Below are 17,711 nucleotides of genomic sequence, written 5' to 3' on the forward strand. Positions count from 1 at the left end.
TTTTGTAATAAAGTTTATTTACAGGTTGTAGAACAAGGAAGTGTCTGTACTTATGTACACTTGTGAAATTGTGAAGGACTACAGTACACATACAAAAAGACATACAGGACACAAGAACATTTAAAAGTTGAAAGTGCTTTGGTTCTCAGGAATTTGGAAGGCGTAGCCGTCAGTTGTGATTTCTGGAGCAACAGACTCGTCCTCCTCATCCTGAAAGCAAGACAGATGGTGTCAACCAGAATAGTTTTAAAATTGGCAGAGTATCATGGCAGAGTTTCACTTAAAAGAGCTGTTCTCTACCAATAACACCTGAAGCTTGGGGAATAAAACCCAGCTCACGGTCAATGTCTCCTTTTGATAACAATCAGCCGCTTCACCCATGAATGGACCTGAAAGACGTGAGACAAGCTAGAGGACATAAGTGTATTTGGACTTTGTCATTGCTTGGTGAAGGTCTCACCTCGCCAGAGAAGTACTTCTCGATGAGGTTGAGAGAGGCCTTGTAGACCATCTCATTCTCGTGAGACTGCAGCGCCTCAATCTTGTCCAGGCCACCACACTCCTCGATCATCTCGCACAGCTTCTCCACCTCGCCGATCTTCTCGCCTGCCTAAGACGTTTAGTATGAGTTTACACACGCGAATCCACAGTACCCATTTCTAATTTTAAAACCAATAAACATAACATGCACATTCAAATGTTAAAATCAATGCTAAAACATGAATGTCTCAACAACCGGGCTATAGAAGTTACTTTGAGTGGTAGCTCCCATGCATAAATCGCAGAGATTAATATTTGCCGGTCAATCAAAACCCACAGATCAGCACTGTCCAGCTGTCTCTAGGAACCACTCGGCAAACTGTCAGTGTTATAGGGTGCTCATTAACCATAATGTGTTACTGATAGAATTCTGGGTTGTAAGAGGGACATCTTGACCTTCATAATGATTGTGTCATCACTTAAGCTCTACCCATTGGTTCTTCTAACAGACCAGAGATGAACTTACCAGGAAGATGTTGGTTATGGCATCCAGAATGACCAGGATGGTCTTGCTGTCCTTGGCAGAGAGCAGGTTGAGCAGGGGCTCCAGCACATTGGCCTGTACCAAATAGATCACCTGATCCACTGTCCCCCCGCTGGTGTAGTTTGTGATGGCCCACACCGCCTCCTTCTGAGTCTTGTAGTCTCCCTGGTTGAAGAAAGACAAATGAGGCAAGGTCATAGAGCTAGCTAGGGGACTCATCTTTGTATTTGTGCCATTGTAGTGTCTATGACAGCACTATCAACACCATTGAGGCCATATCAATTTTGGAGCAGTCAATTTCCTTCATGATTGGCTGATCACTCCTGATGTCACAGTTGGACATGACTCCAACAGGTTAACCAGGAGAGATCAGCCAGTGAAGTCCCAACAGTTGAGTACATTCATTTGGCACTGCCCATGCTAACAATTTTGGCCACTAGAGGCCGCTATCAATCTCTATGGGCAGGGCTCATGTCATGCAAAGACTCATTCACGGGTTGCATTTCTGCTGTCGGCACCCTCAGACAAGGAGTGCAGATGTTTGTGGAGCAGCACAACAGAAACCAGGCATAAGATCAGTAGGCATGAAACTGAGGAAAACAGTCGAACGGGGGAGGTCAAATCTGGGGCTGCATGTAGCAATCGTCTAGGTCCTAAAAAGGGACAAATTAATCTAGTCGATCAGCCCTCGATGCATAATAGCCCCTGAATGGTTTGCCCCCTAATGAAGAACCCATGTCGTACCTTTTTGAGGATGTCCACCAGCAATGGAACGAGGCCGGCGTTGAGGACTTCCTGGATCTGGGTGTCCTTGCCAGCCGTGACGTTGGACAGGGTCCAGGCCGCCTCTTTTTGGATGTTGGACTTGTGGTGGCGGAGCAGCGCGGGGAACATTGTCAGAGCGCCTGAGTTCAGCACACACTGAGTCTGCTCATCTGTGCCAGTCACAATGTTGCCCAGCGACCGCAGAGAGGGAGTCTGGGAAAAGGAGAATTTAAAAATAAGGGGGGGGGCCAGGATTTGGATGCAAGCTACACAGCTGACTCATGTCTGTGACAACAGGCTTTCCTCACTAACTTGGAATGTCTCAACAACCGGGCTAAGGAAGTTACTTGGAGTGGTAGCTCCCATGCATAAATCACAGATGTTAATATTTGCCCGTCAATCAAACCCCACAGATCAGCCGTCTCTAGGAACCACAAGGCAGACCACTGTACAGGTGCAATCAAAAATGTAAAGCCTAGTAACTGTGGAAAAGGGACGTACCACGATGGTGAGCTCCCCGGAGCCGAGCAGCTGGACGAGGCGGGGTACCAGGCCGGCCTGCACCACTACTTCGATGCGCTCGTTAGGGCCGTCCGTCAGGTAGGACACGGCCCAGCAGGTGTCGGCCAGCACCTCCTTGTCATCGTGGTGGAGCAGGCGCACCAGCGTGGGCAGCAACAGCTGCACGGCCGCCAGTGGCGGGGCAGGGTTCTTGTTCCGACAGAGGTTAGACAGGGTCCATGTCACGTTCCTAAGGTAACCAGACTGGAAGGAGCAGGGAGATGTTGTTAGAGATCAATGTGCCACACCGTTACCAGATATATTTAGATTTATTGGAGGCATCAAATTGAGGTAATGAGCAAAGATGAAGTTAAGAAAGCTAAAGCAGTCAACTTTATTATAGCGCAACATCATAAATCAACCACACCTATTTTAAGAGAACCACCAGGAAAAATAGCTGACGAGTGGAATTTTCCACAGCACTTGCTAACAAATTCCACAACAACCCAGAGCTTTTAATCATTATATGTAAACTTACAGAAAACACAGACAGGTCAGGGGCGGCCAGTAGAGTCAGGAGAGGCTCAATGGCGCCGTGTTTGATGACCAAGTCCCTGTAGGTGGAGCCATCACCTATGGATAAGGAGGAATCAGGCCATGTCAAAAATGTGGTCACAGAAGACCGTTGACCTGGCATACAACCAGAGTAAGGAGGCTTATTGCAAAAGGTATATTGAACTAACATATGTTCAAGTAGTAGTATTTTCAAAAGAGAAATACTGATATAAATTGATATTGTTACCTGCCTGGTAGCAATATCAATCTTTATCAGCATTACTGGTGTAACAAACATGAAGTTTCACACTAAAGTTGCACCGGCGTAAAGATGTTTGAAAGACACAGGGTTTGACAGGAACAGTTATTCCAACAAACACGGGAAAAGCTTTCAGATCACTCTTCCTGTACTATCAATGACAATGGCAACAGTCATGCCATAGTCACTTTCGATACAGGTGAAAGTGTGCCCTCTCATACCAGCGATGTTGCCCAGGGCCCAGACGGCCTGCTCGCTGATGTGGGGGTGCGGGGACATCACCAGGCTGATGAAGGCGGAGATGGCTCCTCCGTCCACCACTGCGGTGGTTTGGTCCGAGTTGCCAGATGCGATGTTGGTCAGGGCCCAGGCCGCCTCGAACTGTATGGGAGGACACTCAGCCAGGCCCAGGAAGCGGACAAAGTTTGAGATGAGCCCGGCGTCGATGATGCGATCAATGGGAGGGTGCCTCTCTCTGGACAGCAGCTTCCTGTGGTGGAAGAAGGCCGGGTCGAAAGTCTTGGTTAGGGGTGGACAAGGCCTACAGTCAGAACGGAAACAGTGATTACCCAACACCGGTTTCCAATGGAAAGCTTAGTGACTTACCTGGCTGCCTGGGTAGCCTGCACCTGATGATCTAGGCTTTGGCTATTTACACCAGCCACAATCTCCTCAACCGTCCAGTGCTGTGAAGGCTATGGAAACATGGCAGGATTACACATTAATTACATGACCTGGCACACCATCTGTGGAGCGTCTGCATGCGTGGCAATGGAAAAAAGTGACAGAATATAGGCACTAGCTAACAGGCCTCTGATCGAGTACAGGACAGAAATTGGGAAGAGGGACAGCTTTGGCTTGCTCACCCTTTGTTGATGGCCTGTACAAAGTCATAATCCAAAACTTGCCATTGCCCGTTTTAGTTTCAAATAAGGGTAGTTACAATATGGATACAAAATATTACCTGTGCATTTTGGTCCTTCTCTTGGAGTGGAGATGTAGGCTCATCTGGGCAGATACTGACGTTCCTTCTTTTGAGAAGTTGGTCATCTTTCTTTGCCTTTCGAAGTTCGACATTGACCTCGACTCTTCTGCGCCTCAATTCCTGCAGATGAACAGTCAAGTAAGCATGCTTCTAGACAAATGGCAATACTGTAAACTAGGTGTTAATGATTGACTAATCAATCAAGATATAGGCATCAATGGCGATATCAACTTACGTTGGTATCTTTGCCCTTGTTTTTGAATTGGGTGATACGATCGGCGTCGTTCGCAGTTGTCGACATTGTTTTCGTTGCTTATTGAACAAGACGATGACTTCACTGTAGTGTTGATCACCAAGGTAATGGGGGGGACATTTAAATGTTAGCTCTGTGCCTGTTTTAAATAAAATAACCAACGTTCTCCTCGCTAGCAAGACAGTTCCGCTTTCCTGCTGCCCGGCGAACTATAATCTGACGTAGACCACCATGTGGCCGGTTGAAACCGCTTAAAATGTACCATTTAGTCATAACCAGTACACCAGAAAATCAGTCATAATGTAACACTATGTCAACGCATATCACTTATATCGAATGCACCCAGTAACTATAATAGTTTTACCATTAAAATAAACCAGAACTAACAAAAGCATAAGGACCGCACTCACCTTGTTCTTGTTCTTACTGGCAATGACGTCAAACTTGAGACCGACTTTAAATTTCCGGCTTTCTCGATCTGTGATTGGCCCATTCGAGTCAAAGCACCTCTTCATTGGCCCCTTTTTGAAAAGGTCGGAAAGAGTCACTGGTGGTGATGCGCGGTTATCGCGAGACGATACTACAGTTTTTCACAAAGTGTGACTAAATTTGCCTGCGACATTTCGCAGAGCACAGTAGTTTGGTTAAACCTGGTAGCAAATATGTTCATCATGAAATAAAATATACCCATTCTATGGAACTTTTCATGCATTTGGCGTCATGTTTTCAGTGTTATAAATTGTGCCTGTGCTAACTCGGAACGTGATGACCCAGTGGCCTAATGGATAAGGCATCAGCCTCCGGAGCTGGGGATTGTGGGTTCGAGTCCCATCTGGGTCGTATTTAGTTTCCGTTTTACGTTAAATGACATATAACATAATAAATGATTGATAATAGCTACATGGATTATAAAACCGGATGAATGCACTCCGACAACAATTTGTCTCATATAAATGTGATTGCATTTGCAAACGTCACAACTAAGCTATGGAGCCTTGACCCACGAAAATGTACCATACAAATCAATCACATACATAGCAATAAGGTTTAATCACGACTTTAATACAAATGTTTGATATTTGCAATACCACGAGCATCCAAGCGTCGCCTCGCGGTTTGTAACATTGTGTCCAAAAGGGGGCAGTGGTTCTACGCGTTTGACTTTTACCTGTATAGGCTACACATTCACAGTGGCAAACAGCATTGTATTTATTTATTTAACCTTTATTTAACTAGGCAAGTCAGTTAATTAAGAACAAATTCTTATTTACAATGACGGCCTACCAAAAAGGCAAAAGGCCTCCTGCGGAGATGGGGGCCTGGGATTAAAAATACAAAATAAATACAATATAAATATAGGACAAAACACATATCACAACAAGAGAGACAACATAGCACTACATAAAGAGAGACCTATAAGACAACAACATCGCAAGGCAGCAACACATGACAACACAACATGGTAGCAACACAACATGACAGCAGCACAAAACACGGTACAAACATTATTGGGCAGAAACAACAGCACAATGGTCAAGAAGGTAGAGACAACAATACATCACGCGAAGAAGCCACAGCTGTCAGTAAGAGTGTCCATAATTGAGTCTTTGAATGAAGAGATTGCGATAAAGTTGACCAGATTGAGTGTCTGTTGCAGCTCGTTCCAGTCGCTCGCTACCTGCAGCGAACTGAAATGAGGAGCGACCCAGGGATGGATGTGTGTGCTTTGGGGACCTTTAACAGAATTTGTCTGACCGAACGAGTGTTGTATGTGGAGGATGAGGGCTGCAGTAGATATCTCAGATAGGGGGAGTGAGGCCTAAAAGGTTTTTATAAATTACCAGTGGGTCTTGCGACGTGTATACAGAGATGACCAGGTTATAGATCAGTATAGAGTGCAGTGATGTGTCCTATAAGGAGAATTGGTGGCAAATCTGATGGCCGAATGGTAAAGAACATCGAGCGCACACTTACCTGCCGATCTATAAATTACGTCTTCGTAATCTAGCATGGGTAGGATGGTCATCTAAATCAGAGTTAGTTTGGCAGCTGGGGTGAAAGAGGAGCGATTACGATAGAGGAAACCAAGTCTAGATGTAACTTTAGCCTGCAGATTTGATATGTGCTGAGAGAAGGACAGTGCACCGTCTGTCCATACTCCCAAGTACTTGTATGAGGTGACTACTTCAAGCTCTAAACCCTCAGCGGTAGTAATCACACCTGTGGGGAGAGGGGCATTCTTCTTACCAAACCACATAACCTTTGTTTTGGAGGTGTTCAGAACAAGGTTAAGGGCAGGGAAAGCTTGTTGCGGACCTGCTCTCATTTCGGGCAGAGAGGAAGATGCGAAGCTAGAGGGATAATTGTGCCCAAAATCTGTCTTCTCCAGCAGGTGGCGGTTTTTTTTTCACTCCACCAAGCGAGGAGTTTTTGTATGGAGATCAATACGCGTGTCGAATTCGGTTACAAAAAAATGTAATGTCCTTATTTGCGACGTGTGGATTATTTGATCGAATATACATTTCGTAATGATTGCGTTGTTACGAGTGTACTGATATAAGTAGGACACGTGACATCCCGGAAACTTTGAGAAAAAAAAAACATTTTATATTGGAGTTGTGCCTGATCGTCACTAGTTACTACAGCCACAACGTCTTAACACGGCAATTATTAAAATGTATCTTTTAAACATTTATTTGAAACCTAACCATAACCACACCTCTAACCTTATGCCTAACTCTAATCTTAAATTAAGACCAAAAAGCTCATTTTTGTTTTAATTAATATTTACTATAGACATATTTAGACTTTGGGGCTGAAGTAACTAGTGGAAACGTTCACACGCGAATCTGTCCCACCTGATCTTGCCGCCTCCTGACTGCCTCCCATTTTTGACGACATTTATTTTCACTGTTAGAGCGGGTACTAGAGTATCTAGTCAATATAATGGATAATCTGTGTCGAGGACCAAAACCAGGCCATTGGTACTTTTCAGATGTAATTTACAGAACAATCGCTAACTGTGAACTTTAACACTATGTTACTTTTTTTTAAATGACTGGGCAAATGCAACAACTGATCACAATCCGTAATCACTAATAATCATTATCATCAGTAATTAGTGGAATTAAAGGCTAAAATCTGGGCCACGTTTTTAAAAAAAATGCCCCACACACAGTAGCCTACTAAAGACCGAAGGGCGTTTCATGCATAGAATTGGGAATTTAACAGGACCTCTATGGCTTCATGAATGAAGTGTCTCTGATGTCACTCTATTTACCTCTGCCTCGGAGTGACACGCCTCCCATTCCAGGCTCGAGGCATATAAACCTCAGGAATTCAGAGACACTCCAGCAGACTTCGAAGTTGGTCCAATAGTACTTTTCAGGATGACAGTGATTATTCTACTCCTGTTGGTACTTGCGTTTAGTTTTTCTGACGCCGAGGACAATGGTAAGTCGGGTAACAATTCTTGCTGCTTTCCAACTGTCTTATTACATTTACATGTTACATTTTAAGGATAAGAATGGTGAAGAATGGTGACAGTAGTATTGTAGACCAGAAGATCCGTTAGGAAATAGCAAGTTTTAAAACGAATATACTTTATAATAATAATAATAATATAATATATGCCATTTAGCAGACGCTTTTATCCAAAGCGACTTACTTTGAAACCTTTTTGTATCTATTGTAAATGTGATGACATCGTGATTTTATAAAGCATTTTCTCAGAGGTGCAATAAAGAAATATATATATATTTGCTTATCAAATCGACATTTTATTTATTTATCACATGCGCCGAATACAACTTTAGTAATAGACATGACTAAATGCTTGCTTACGAACCTTTCCCAAATGATGCAGTTTAAAAATAATAATAAAAAATATTACCTAACACGAGGAATAAAATACACAAGAGTGGAGCTATATACAGTGAGTACCAGTAACCTACCAGATCAATGTGCAGAGAGAGGTACGAGGTATTTGAGGTAGATACAGTCTGCACATGAAGTCAGGGTGAAGTGACAAGGTATCCGGATAGATACTTAATAAGAGTAAAATAAGGAATAGAATAGCAGCAGCAAATTATGAGTGTAAAAGTGTCTGTGAGTGTGCGCGTGTGTCATGTGTGTATGTTAGGGTTTTGTGTGGGAGTGACAGTGTAGTGTGAGTGTGTTAATGGTGTGTGTATATAACATCTAGCGAGTGTGCATAGGGTCAGTCAGTGCAGGTAGTTTGGGTACCCTTAATTTACCTTTTAACAGTCTGGCTATTTAGCAGTCTTATGACGTAGGGCAGAAGCTGTCTCGGGGCCTGTTGGTCTGAGAGCTGACGCTCCGGTACCGTTTTCCGGACGGTAGCATAATGAACAATCTATGGCTTTGAGTGGCTGGAGTCTTTGGCAATTTATTGCGCCTTCCTTTGACACAGCTTGATATGAGTTCCTGGATGGCAGGACTTTATGTATATTTATGTTTGGAATTAAAGTACATTTTATGATTGATATTTAAAAAAATATCTCTTTCACGAATATAAGCCTATAATTAAATCTCTGACATATCTAATTAAATATTTGTATATGCTACTTTGCAACAATATAATAATCTGAAATGTGCATATCATATAGCTGGAGTTCACAAAAATAGTGACATTCTCCTAATCTGACAACTATCGGTGTCAGGCAGTTACAGCTAGTTCGAATGACAAAGCATACTGCCACTAGACATTTACGTAATTTAGCACAAACTCTAATCCAGAGTGATTTACCGGAGCAGTTAGGGTTACGTGCTTTACTCGTGGGCACATCAACAGATTTTTCACATCGTAGGCTCGAGGATTCGAATCAGTGATCTTTCAATTACTGGACCAACGTTCTTAACTGCTACCTCCTGTCAATCTGCCACCCCATAATGTCGATTTTGATCATTGAGTCTACAATGATTTGATCATGTGAATGTTTTACTTTACTTTTGGGTGTTTGGCTTGTGTGCTGACAGTAATACTATACAGACATACTTCTAAGATCTGGATGAAAATGGCTTTATAAATGACAATGTAATATCAATATATTAGATTATATGGTGACACAAAAAAAAACACAAAAAAAACACAATTGAATAGAATATGTGCAGTGCACTTTGCATGCTTTAGTTCAGTGCCCACACTCTTTTTATTTTTTATTTGATGTTACCAGGTTAGTCTTATTGAGATGAAATATCTATTCTACAAGAGACCTGGCCAAATATCACCACACATTTACAGCATAATAAAACACAGAGCATTACAGTTTAAAGATTGAGCAGGCAAGATACTTTGGAGGTGCGGTGCACCCTGGGGTCAGAACATTGACAGCCCCCACTTCATTGTTCACCATAGTTGTTACGCTAGCTTTAAACACATTCAAGGAGACAGGCTCTTGTAATTTCATGCCCTTTTGTAGTTTCTTCTAAGTGGAAGGGGCAGAGAACTGGAATGCTTTTTTTTTACCCAGCTCTGACAGTTAAAAAAATATTGATAGTCTCAAGCTATTGCTTATATTAAGAAGCAGTCAACTGTACTCAGAACCTTATATGATGGAGGTATGATATGGGCCATTGATATGATACAGTTATAATATACTGCTGGGTGTAACTGTCCTTGCCTGCTTTATCCAGAGCTGTTCTCCGTGATAAGCACCCCCCCTGAGAAGGGCCAGAGTGTTTTACCCGACCCTGGCCAGAACCAGAGCACAAGGCTAGGGGCCAAAGACCCCTCTCTCACCATCAACGAGCCCCTGGAAAAGAGCAGCAAAGCTGGGGACCCCAAGTACGCCCTCCACCCCCTTCCCTCTGGGGTCTGGCCCAAGCACAGTGACCCTCGCCCCGGCCCCCACAACAAGAGCAAGAAGGGCCCTAAAAATGACCGCCTGATCGAGCACAACAGCGAGAAGAACCGCGGCGAGGCCAGTCTAGCACTTCCCAAAACACCACTTACCGCTGCTACCAACCGCACACAAAAAGTAAACGTGGACCCTTACCGAGACCCCCACACTTACTTCAACAACCCCCCGCAGATTGACCCGGACAGTCACCCCAACTCCAGACCCAGGGGCCACCCCCACATTCACCCAGCCACCTCCCCTCGCAGGGACCCCCCAACCAGAAAGCTGGACCCGGAGGAGAATCGCCCTGGAGGGAAGTCCAGTCTGTACCAGTCTGGCGGCGCCAACCGGAATAACAGCCGCTCATCTGTGCTCCTCAACCGTCGCTCCTCCAGCCTGCTCTACCACTTCGACATCCTGAAACGAGGTACGAAAAGTGACACTGCACCCCCACAATATGTATGGTACAAAGGGAGTCGTCACAGTGAGTCTGCTGAGATTTCATGATAGTTAGCTTAATTACCTCTCCAGCCACAAGTTGCTGCCTACATCTGGATTGAATATGCCCCTTTGTGTGAAGTCTTGGGGGGTGAGAGGTCATGATAGCAATGCTAAATATGCCTAAGTGAGATCAGTTAGGATGCAGTAATTAAGGAGTGAGACCGGAGCGGGGAGGAGGGGGAACGTGGAGTCCCCTCCTGCGGAATGCGACGCCTGGGTTCTGTAATGACAACCCTGGTCCTTCTAATGACACTGGAATGAAGTCTGGCTCCACACAAGCAGGAAAGGCACGGTCGGTCACTCTCTCCTTCTCATCTCTGTCTCTCTCTTTTCTCTTTGTCTCCCTGACTCGCAGAGTCTGACTTCACTCACGAGGCCGTCTGCATGAGTGAGTGCAGGAAGGAGAAGGAGGAGAGAGACCACTACTGCTACAGTGAATTTGGTGAGTGTGTGTGTGAACGATGGTTAGACTATTGCATGAGAGTGAGATGGATGGCCTGACCATCTCTCCATAAAGACGAAGTGAAGTGAAGTGAAGTGAAGGGATAGGAAAAGGGGACAAAATAAGGGCATTACACAATGTCTGGTGTTGTCTATTTGCAACCTGCCAATCATGCTGTAGTTTAGACTGGATTGACAGACATTCCCTTTGGTCATGTAGTCTTCTCACCATGGTGCAGGGTGAAGTTGCCCCAAAACATTGATCTTTGGTCAATTTCGCTGATCCTAGATCTGTACCTATGAGTGCTCTGTGCTACTATTCACTTTAGAGTTAAAAACAATGACCTTTACTTTAATTTGACCATTTACCTTTGACATTTCAGCCGTCAATGGGATCGTTCATGACATAGACATGGTGCGTAAGGGGATTAGACTCATCACACTGATGGTGAGCAGCGATGGCTTCTACAAGATGAGCCGTCTCTACGTCACTCCAGACAGCTTCTTTCTCAAAGTGCGTCTCCTAGTCCTGGACACCTACAAATGTAGCAAGCCTTGTCCTGACATCAAACTAGGTAAGTGTCAACTTAAGGAACCAATAAACGCATCCCAAATATCACCCTATCCCCTTAATCAAGGCTCTCCAACCCTGTTCCTGGAGAGCTTCCCTCCAATCCAGTGGTAATTGGGGCGGCAGGTAGGATAGTGGTTAGAGCGTAGGGGATGTAACCAAAAGGTTGCAGAATCTCCAAGGTAAAAATCTGTCGTTCTTCCCCTGAATAGGGGCAGAACGACAGTAGGCTGTCATTGGTAGGCCGTCATTGTAAATAAGAATTTGTCCTTAACTGACTTGCCTAGGTAAATAAAGGTTACATAACTAACCTGATTCAGTTCATCAACCAGCTAATTATTAGAATCAGGTGCGCTATATTAGGGCTGGAGTGAACCTACAGGATGGTAGCTCTCCAGGAGCAGGGTTGGAGTGAACCTACAAGATGGTAGCTCTCCAGGAGCAGGGTGGAGTGAAAACCAACAGGAGGGTAGCTCTCCAGGAGCAGGGTTGGAGTGAAAACCAACAGGATGGTAGCTCTCCAGGAGCAGGGTGGAGTGAAAACCAACAGGAGGGTAGCTCTCCAGGAGCAGGGTGGAGTGAAAACCAACAGGAGGGTAGCTCTCCAGGAGCAGGGTGGAGTGAAAACCAACAGGATGGTAGCTCTCCAGGAGCAGGGTTGGAGTGAAAACCAACAGGATGGTAGCTCTCCAGGAGCAGGGTTGGAGTGAACCTACAGGATGGTAGCTCTCCAGGAGCAGGGTTGGAGTGAACCTACAGGATGATAGCTCTCCAGGAGCAGGGTTGGAGTGAAAACCAACAGGATGGTAGCTCTCCAGGAGCAGGGTTGGAGTGAACCTACAGGATGGTAGCTCTCCAGGAGCAGGGTTGGAGTGAACCTACAGGATGGTAGCTCTCCAGGAGCAGGGTGGGAGTGAAAACCAACAGGATGGTAGCTCTCCAGGAGCAGGGTTGGAGTGAAAACCAACAGGAGGGTAGCTCTCCAGGAGCAGGGTGGAGTGAAAACCAACAGGATGGTAGCTCTCCAGGAGCAGGGTGGAGTGAAAACCAACAGGATGGTAGCTCTCCAGGAGCAGGGTGGAGTGAAAACCAACAGGATGGTAGCTCTCCAGGAGCAGGGTGGAGTGAAAACCAACAGGAGGGTAGCTCTCCAGGAGCAGGGTGGAGTGAAAACCAACAGGATGGTAGCTCTCCAGGAGCAGGGTGGAGTGAAAACCAACAGGATTGTAGCTCTCCAGGAGCAGGGTGGAGTGAAAACCAACAGGAGGGTAGCTCTCCAGGAGCAGGGTTGGAGTGAAAACCAACAGGATGGTAGCTCTCCAGGAGCAGGGTTGGAGTGAACCTACAGGATGGTAGCTCTCCAGGAGCAGGGTTGGAGTGAAAACCAACAGGATGGTAGCTCTCCAGGAGCAGGGTTGGAGTGAAAACCAACAGGAGGGTTAGCTCTCCATGAGCAGGGTTGGAGTGAAAACCAACAGGATGGTAGCTCTCCAGGAGCAGGGTTGGAGTGAACCTACAGGATGGTAGCTCTCCTGCCCTATATGGTGCAGTAGTAGACTATATAGGGCAAGAGTATTCAAATCCCGTCCTGGTTGTCTGAAGTACTGCTGGTTTTCTGTTCTATGTGATCATTAATAGCACACAACTGGTGTCCCAGGTCTAAATCAGTCCCTGTTTAGAGGAGAACAATGAAAAAAAGCAGTGGAACTGGCTTTGCGGTCAAGTTATGAATTTGAGGGATACAAGGTTCCACCATGGCTACGTTCCGATATCAACACTAGCATATTACTTCTAATCGATTCCCAATACATTTCTCCATGCTATATGGTATGCTAGTATAGTCAATGGTACTGAACTCATGTCTACCAGTTGAGCAGAGAGACCAAATACTGCTAATAAATTCACTGACACCTTCTCTTACCCCAATGCTATTCTATAGGTAGCCGGTACATTGTAATGGGCCAGATCTACCACCGGAGGCGCCACCTTCCCAATGACCTTCTGGCCCTGCTGGGGGGCAAACTGAAGCCAGGCGACGGCCTCCTGCGCAGCAACAACTACGTCAAGCGCTTCAACAAGAGGAGACACCAGAAAGCCCTGGAGGCTACCCGCTCCAAGTGTAGGTGAAACCAAAACACACTATCGCCCCCTGCAGCGGTGGAAAAGACATTGCAGCCGTCAACATGAAGTGACTGTGACCTATAACCCTACAGCATTTCAGCCGCGACGTAGATGGACGAGGCCAAGGTGTTGTTGTTTTTTTACGGCATGGACCTCCTGCACTTGTTTGTGTCATAATCCAGGTTGAGTGGTAATGTTTTTGCTTGTCTGTCTGTACAGTCTTTGCCGTGTAGCTTTGGGTCCTCTTTGATAGAAGACACAAGTGGAGTCTATATCAAAGGTTCTCGTCTTCAAACCTCTGTTTGAAGTGTTGCCCCATTTCCTCACACTGTTGCTCTCTGTTATTGTGCATGAGCATTTAGTTGGATAGAGGGCACACTTAACAAAGGTAAAAGATGAGCTCTCTAGTATATCTCTTTGTTCATAAGTCTTCTATACTCATTTATTAAGATGTCGTAGTACTTCAAATGATAATTTGTTTCATGTCTGGTACATGAATCGGTCAGATCAGTGCATCCCTCTTATTGGTTTCTTTTACGATTTCAATATTCTGCCAGCGAACCCAGAGTTCTGTTTCAATGGAATAATTTAGGTAGACATTTTCATTGGCTAATTCGATGTAACACAACTTTTCATCAGAATGTTTTGGTTGTCCCGTGTCCACATTTGAAGATGTTGTCCGAGCATGTGAAAGAAGCCCATAATTGCCCTGAGGGAGGAAGACTGCCAACTCCAGCTCCACTATTCATGCGAACACACACATCTCTCCAATTGGCTTGTTCCAGGTTATCCCAATCATCCATGAGAAAGACTATCTGTTCAGATCTAGTTGCACACGGGTGCTTCTCCAATGGCAAGAGTCCAATTACATTTCGCCTTTCGAACTTGGTAGGAAACTCTAAAGGACTTCCTATTGACTGAATGTACAATATCAGCAATCTCCTATTTATGCCTGTAAGAAAAGCGGTCGCATCTTCACACTGTTTTGTTCCTGTCATTTGATTGCAGGAAATGCACTTTTACTGTATGTGAAAGAGAAGAGGGGGGTGGGATGTAAGACTGGAAAAGCAGCATCAACAACAACAAACCCCAGAGGAGGGATAAGTTGAGAAAAGAGACCAAACTTAACCTAGTTTTCTAATGTTAAAGAAGTGTACACGTTGAAACATCCGACGGCGAAGACAGACTTCATAAGGGAACCTGGTGGTATTAGTGGGTGTTTTTGTAAATCTCATCGCGGGAATCTGATCCCCCCCCAGGGCACCTGGACACACGGATTCAGAAAAGTGCGACTCTCCTTGCCGGCTCTCTTTGGAGATGGTGAGGTGAAAGCTAATGCCACCTTTGACCCTTATTTACTCATGCACACACACACCCACAACCGATGCGGAAAAAGTTCAAAGGAGACATTTGAGAGTGGCCAAGGGAAGGTGAGATGGAGGAGAGAGGGAGGAGGAGGGAAGGAGAGAAGGGGAGAAGGAGAGGAGGAGGGAAGGAGAGAAGGAGAGGAGGAGGGAAGGAGAGAAGGAGGGAAGGAGAGAAGGAGGGAAGGAGGGAGGAAGGAGGAGAGAGGGAGGAGGAGGGAAGGAGAGAGGGAAGGAGGGAGGAAGGAGAGAAGGAGAAGGAGAGAAGAAGGCAAAAAAGAAAGAAGAGAAAGAAGGTTGTAAGTGCCTTCAGAAAGTATTCACACCCCTTGACTTTTTCCTCACTTTGTTGTGTTACAAAGTGGGATTAAAATGGATTTAATTGTCATTTTTGGTCAACGATCAACACAAAATACTCTGTAATGTGGAAAAAAATGTGAATATTTATTACAAAGTTATGAAAAATAAAATACTAATATATCTTGATTAGCTAAGTATTCACCGCCCCATAGACAATACATGTTAGAAACACATTTGGAAGAGGTTACAGCTGTGAGTCTGTAGGTGAGTCTCTAAGAGCTTTACACACCTGGATTGTACAATATTTGCCCATTATTCTTGGTAACATTCTTCAAGCTCTGTCAAGTTGGTTGCTGATCATTGTTAGAAAGCCATTTTCAAGTCTTGCCATAGATTTTCAATCCGATTTAAGTCAAAACTGTAACTAGGCCCCTCAGGAATATTCAATGTCGTCTTGGTAAGCAACTCCAGTGTATATCTGGCCATGTGTTTTAGGTTATTGTCCTGCTGAATGGTGAATGTGTCTCCCAGTGTCTGTTGGAAAGTAGACTGTACCAGGTTTTCCTCTAGGATTTTGCCTGTGCTTAGCTGTACTCTGTTTATTTTTGTCCTAAAAAACTCCAGAGTCCTTGCTGATGACAAACATACCCATACAATGATGCAGCCACCATAAAGTTGTTGATCTATCCTCAGTTTTCTCATATCACAACAATTAAACTCTGTAACTGTTTTAAAGTCACCATTGGCCTCATGGTAAAATCCCTGAGCAGTTTTCTTCCTCTCTTGCAACTGAGTTAGGAAGGACACCTGCATCTTTGTAGTGACTGGGTGTATTGATGCATCATCCAAAACCTAATGAATAACTTCACCATGCTCAAAGGGATATTAAACATCTGCTTTATTTTGTATTATTTTTTACACATCTACCAATCAGTGGCCTTCTTTGAGAGACATTGGAAAACCTCCCTGGTTTTTGTGGTTTAATCTGTGCTTGAAATTCACTACTCAATTGAGGTACCTTACAGATATGTGGGGTACAGAGGTTGGGTAGTCATTAAAAAATAATGTTAACCACTATTATTGAACACTGAATGAGTCCATGCAATTTATGTGATTTGTAAAACACATTTTTATTCCTGAACTTATTTATGCTTGTCATAACAAAGGGGTTGAATACTTATTGACTCAAGACATTTCAGCTTTTCATCTTTTATGATTTTTTTTTTCTACAAACAAAATTCCACTTTTACATTATGGGGTATTGTGTGTAGATCAGTGACACAAAATCTTAATTTGATCCATTTTAAATTCAGGCTGTAACACAACAAAATGTGGAAAAAGTCAAGGGATGTGAATATTTTCTGAAGGCACTGTATGTACATACATCAAGAAAGAGAGAGACCCTGGGAGAGAAAGAGAGATCCTGGGCTCTCCATTCCTGAGGGAAAACATTGACTGGATGATAAGATAGACATCCAGGCCACAGACCTTTGGTCTGGCCTGTCATCTTTGACTATGATCATACTTAAAATGAGAGAAAAGCCAAAGGTTTGCACTGCGCATATCTCATCTCATACTACATGGAACTAATAAAGATGTATTTGTTTTTTTACTGATTGCGTGTCGGTGTGGTCTGTGGGTCTTATTCATGTGTTATCGGTGGGGGCTAACACTCAGCCGAAGCCTTGCAAACACACATTCTTGAATGGCACCACAGAAGTACATATATAATCACTTTTGGATTCATTCCTGACCAAGATGGCTGCCATAATGAACACATTCTGGAATTATGAGGGTCTATGACATCAGGCTCTCTCGTGAATTATAGGATCTCTATGTATGGTGCACACAGATTTTAACTGGAGTGTATAGTTAAAAATACTGTTTCAATCATGATGATAACCCCTGGCGATTAAGTGCCCAAAAACAGGGTCATAATTGGGGTGTAATAGGGGCTCCGTCTGGCTTCGGGAATGATTTTCGAACCAAGCCGTTCCCATGCTTTGAAGTCCATCTGGGAACAGAGCTGGAGAGAACAGATGCAGTCGGGCAGGAAACGGGAGCTCGCTCGCATCTCGGCTACCATCACAGTGGGACAACATTCCTTATGGAGACGAATAGGGATAAGGGGTTGGGATGGGGGAAGAGGTGGGAATTTGTCCTAGTTCCTTCCTGTGTGACAGAGAGAGAGAGTTCCAGCCCCCAAGCCA

General features: G+C 44.5%; 2 protein-coding genes and 4 non-coding genes across 6 annotated transcripts; 2 read left to right on the forward strand and 4 right to left on the reverse strand.

Annotated features, from left to right (window-relative positions):
* On the reverse strand, nt 1–4,778 carry LOC118389187 (importin subunit alpha-1-like). The gene is made up of 11 exons (XM_035779005.2): nt 4,753–4,778; nt 4,325–4,441; nt 4,069–4,209; nt 3,711–3,799; nt 3,326–3,594; nt 2,829–2,923; nt 2,291–2,554; nt 1,769–2,002; nt 1,007–1,189; nt 461–610; nt 1–210 (listed from the first exon to the last, which is right to left on the reverse strand). Exons 2-11 carry the CDS (start codon nt 4,388–4,390, stop codon nt 121–123), a joined length of 1,581 nt encoding a protein of 526 aa, XP_035634898.1. The 5' UTR covers nt 4,391–4,441; nt 4,753–4,778; the 3' UTR covers nt 1–120.
* Nucleotides 722–856, reverse strand: LOC118389669 (small nucleolar RNA SNORA84). The gene has a single exon (XR_004826800.1). It is a non-coding gene; the product is annotated as a small nucleolar RNA SNORA84 (small nucleolar RNA).
* On the reverse strand, nt 2,105–2,229 carry LOC118389670 (small nucleolar RNA SNORA84). The gene has a single exon (XR_004826801.1). It is a non-coding gene; the product is annotated as a small nucleolar RNA SNORA84 (small nucleolar RNA).
* On the reverse strand, nt 3,178–3,305 carry LOC118389672 (small nucleolar RNA SNORA71). The gene has a single exon (XR_004826803.1). It is a non-coding gene; the product is annotated as a small nucleolar RNA SNORA71 (small nucleolar RNA).
* Nucleotides 4,779–5,109: 331 nt separating the features above from the next.
* trnar-ccg (transfer RNA arginine (anticodon CCG)) lies at nt 5,110–5,182 on the forward strand. The gene has a single exon. It is a non-coding gene; the product is annotated as a tRNA-Arg (tRNA).
* A 2,460-nt stretch (nt 5,183–7,642) lies between these two features.
* On the forward strand, nt 7,643–17,117 carry LOC118389188 (UPF0450 protein C17orf58-like). The gene is made up of 5 exons (XM_035779006.2): nt 7,643–7,795; nt 9,998–10,630; nt 11,060–11,146; nt 11,529–11,720; nt 13,656–17,117. The coding sequence occupies exons 1-5, from the start codon at nt 7,732–7,734 to the stop codon at nt 13,841–13,843; spliced, it is 1,164 nt and encodes a 387-aa protein (XP_035634899.1). The 5' UTR covers nt 7,643–7,731; the 3' UTR covers nt 13,844–17,117.
* Nucleotides 17,118–17,711: the final 594 nt, after the last annotated feature.

Source organism: Oncorhynchus keta, chromosome 10, assembly GCF_023373465.1.
Source record: "Oncorhynchus keta strain PuntledgeMale-10-30-2019 chromosome 10, Oket_V2, whole genome shotgun sequence".
Taxonomy (NCBI): domain Eukaryota; kingdom Metazoa; phylum Chordata; class Actinopteri; order Salmoniformes; family Salmonidae; genus Oncorhynchus; species Oncorhynchus keta.

Bases quoted from the DNA above. Each gene is read 5' to 3' on its own strand.
- LOC118389187 (XM_035779005.2), bottom strand. From the start codon at position 4,390: ATGTCGACAACTGCGAACGACGCCGATCGTATCACCCAATTCAAAAAC. The intron at 4,210-4,324 runs GTAAGTTGATAT...GTTCATCTGCAG, and splicing joins ACAAGGGCAAAGATACCAAC to GAATTGAGGCGCAGAAGAGT. The intron at 1,190-1,768 runs GTACGACATGGG...TTCTTCAACCAG, and splicing joins TGGTGGACATCCTCAAAAAG to GGAGACTACAAGACTCAGAA.
- LOC118389188 (XM_035779006.2), top strand. From the start codon at position 7,732: ATGACAGTGATTATTCTACTCCTGTTGGTACTTGCGTTTAGTTTTTCT. The intron at 10,631-11,059 runs GTACGAAAAGTG...CCTGACTCGCAG, and splicing joins CTTCGACATCCTGAAACGAG to AGTCTGACTTCACTCACGAG. The intron at 11,147-11,528 runs GTGAGTGTGTGT...TTGACATTTCAG, and splicing joins CTACTGCTACAGTGAATTTG to CCGTCAATGGGATCGTTCAT.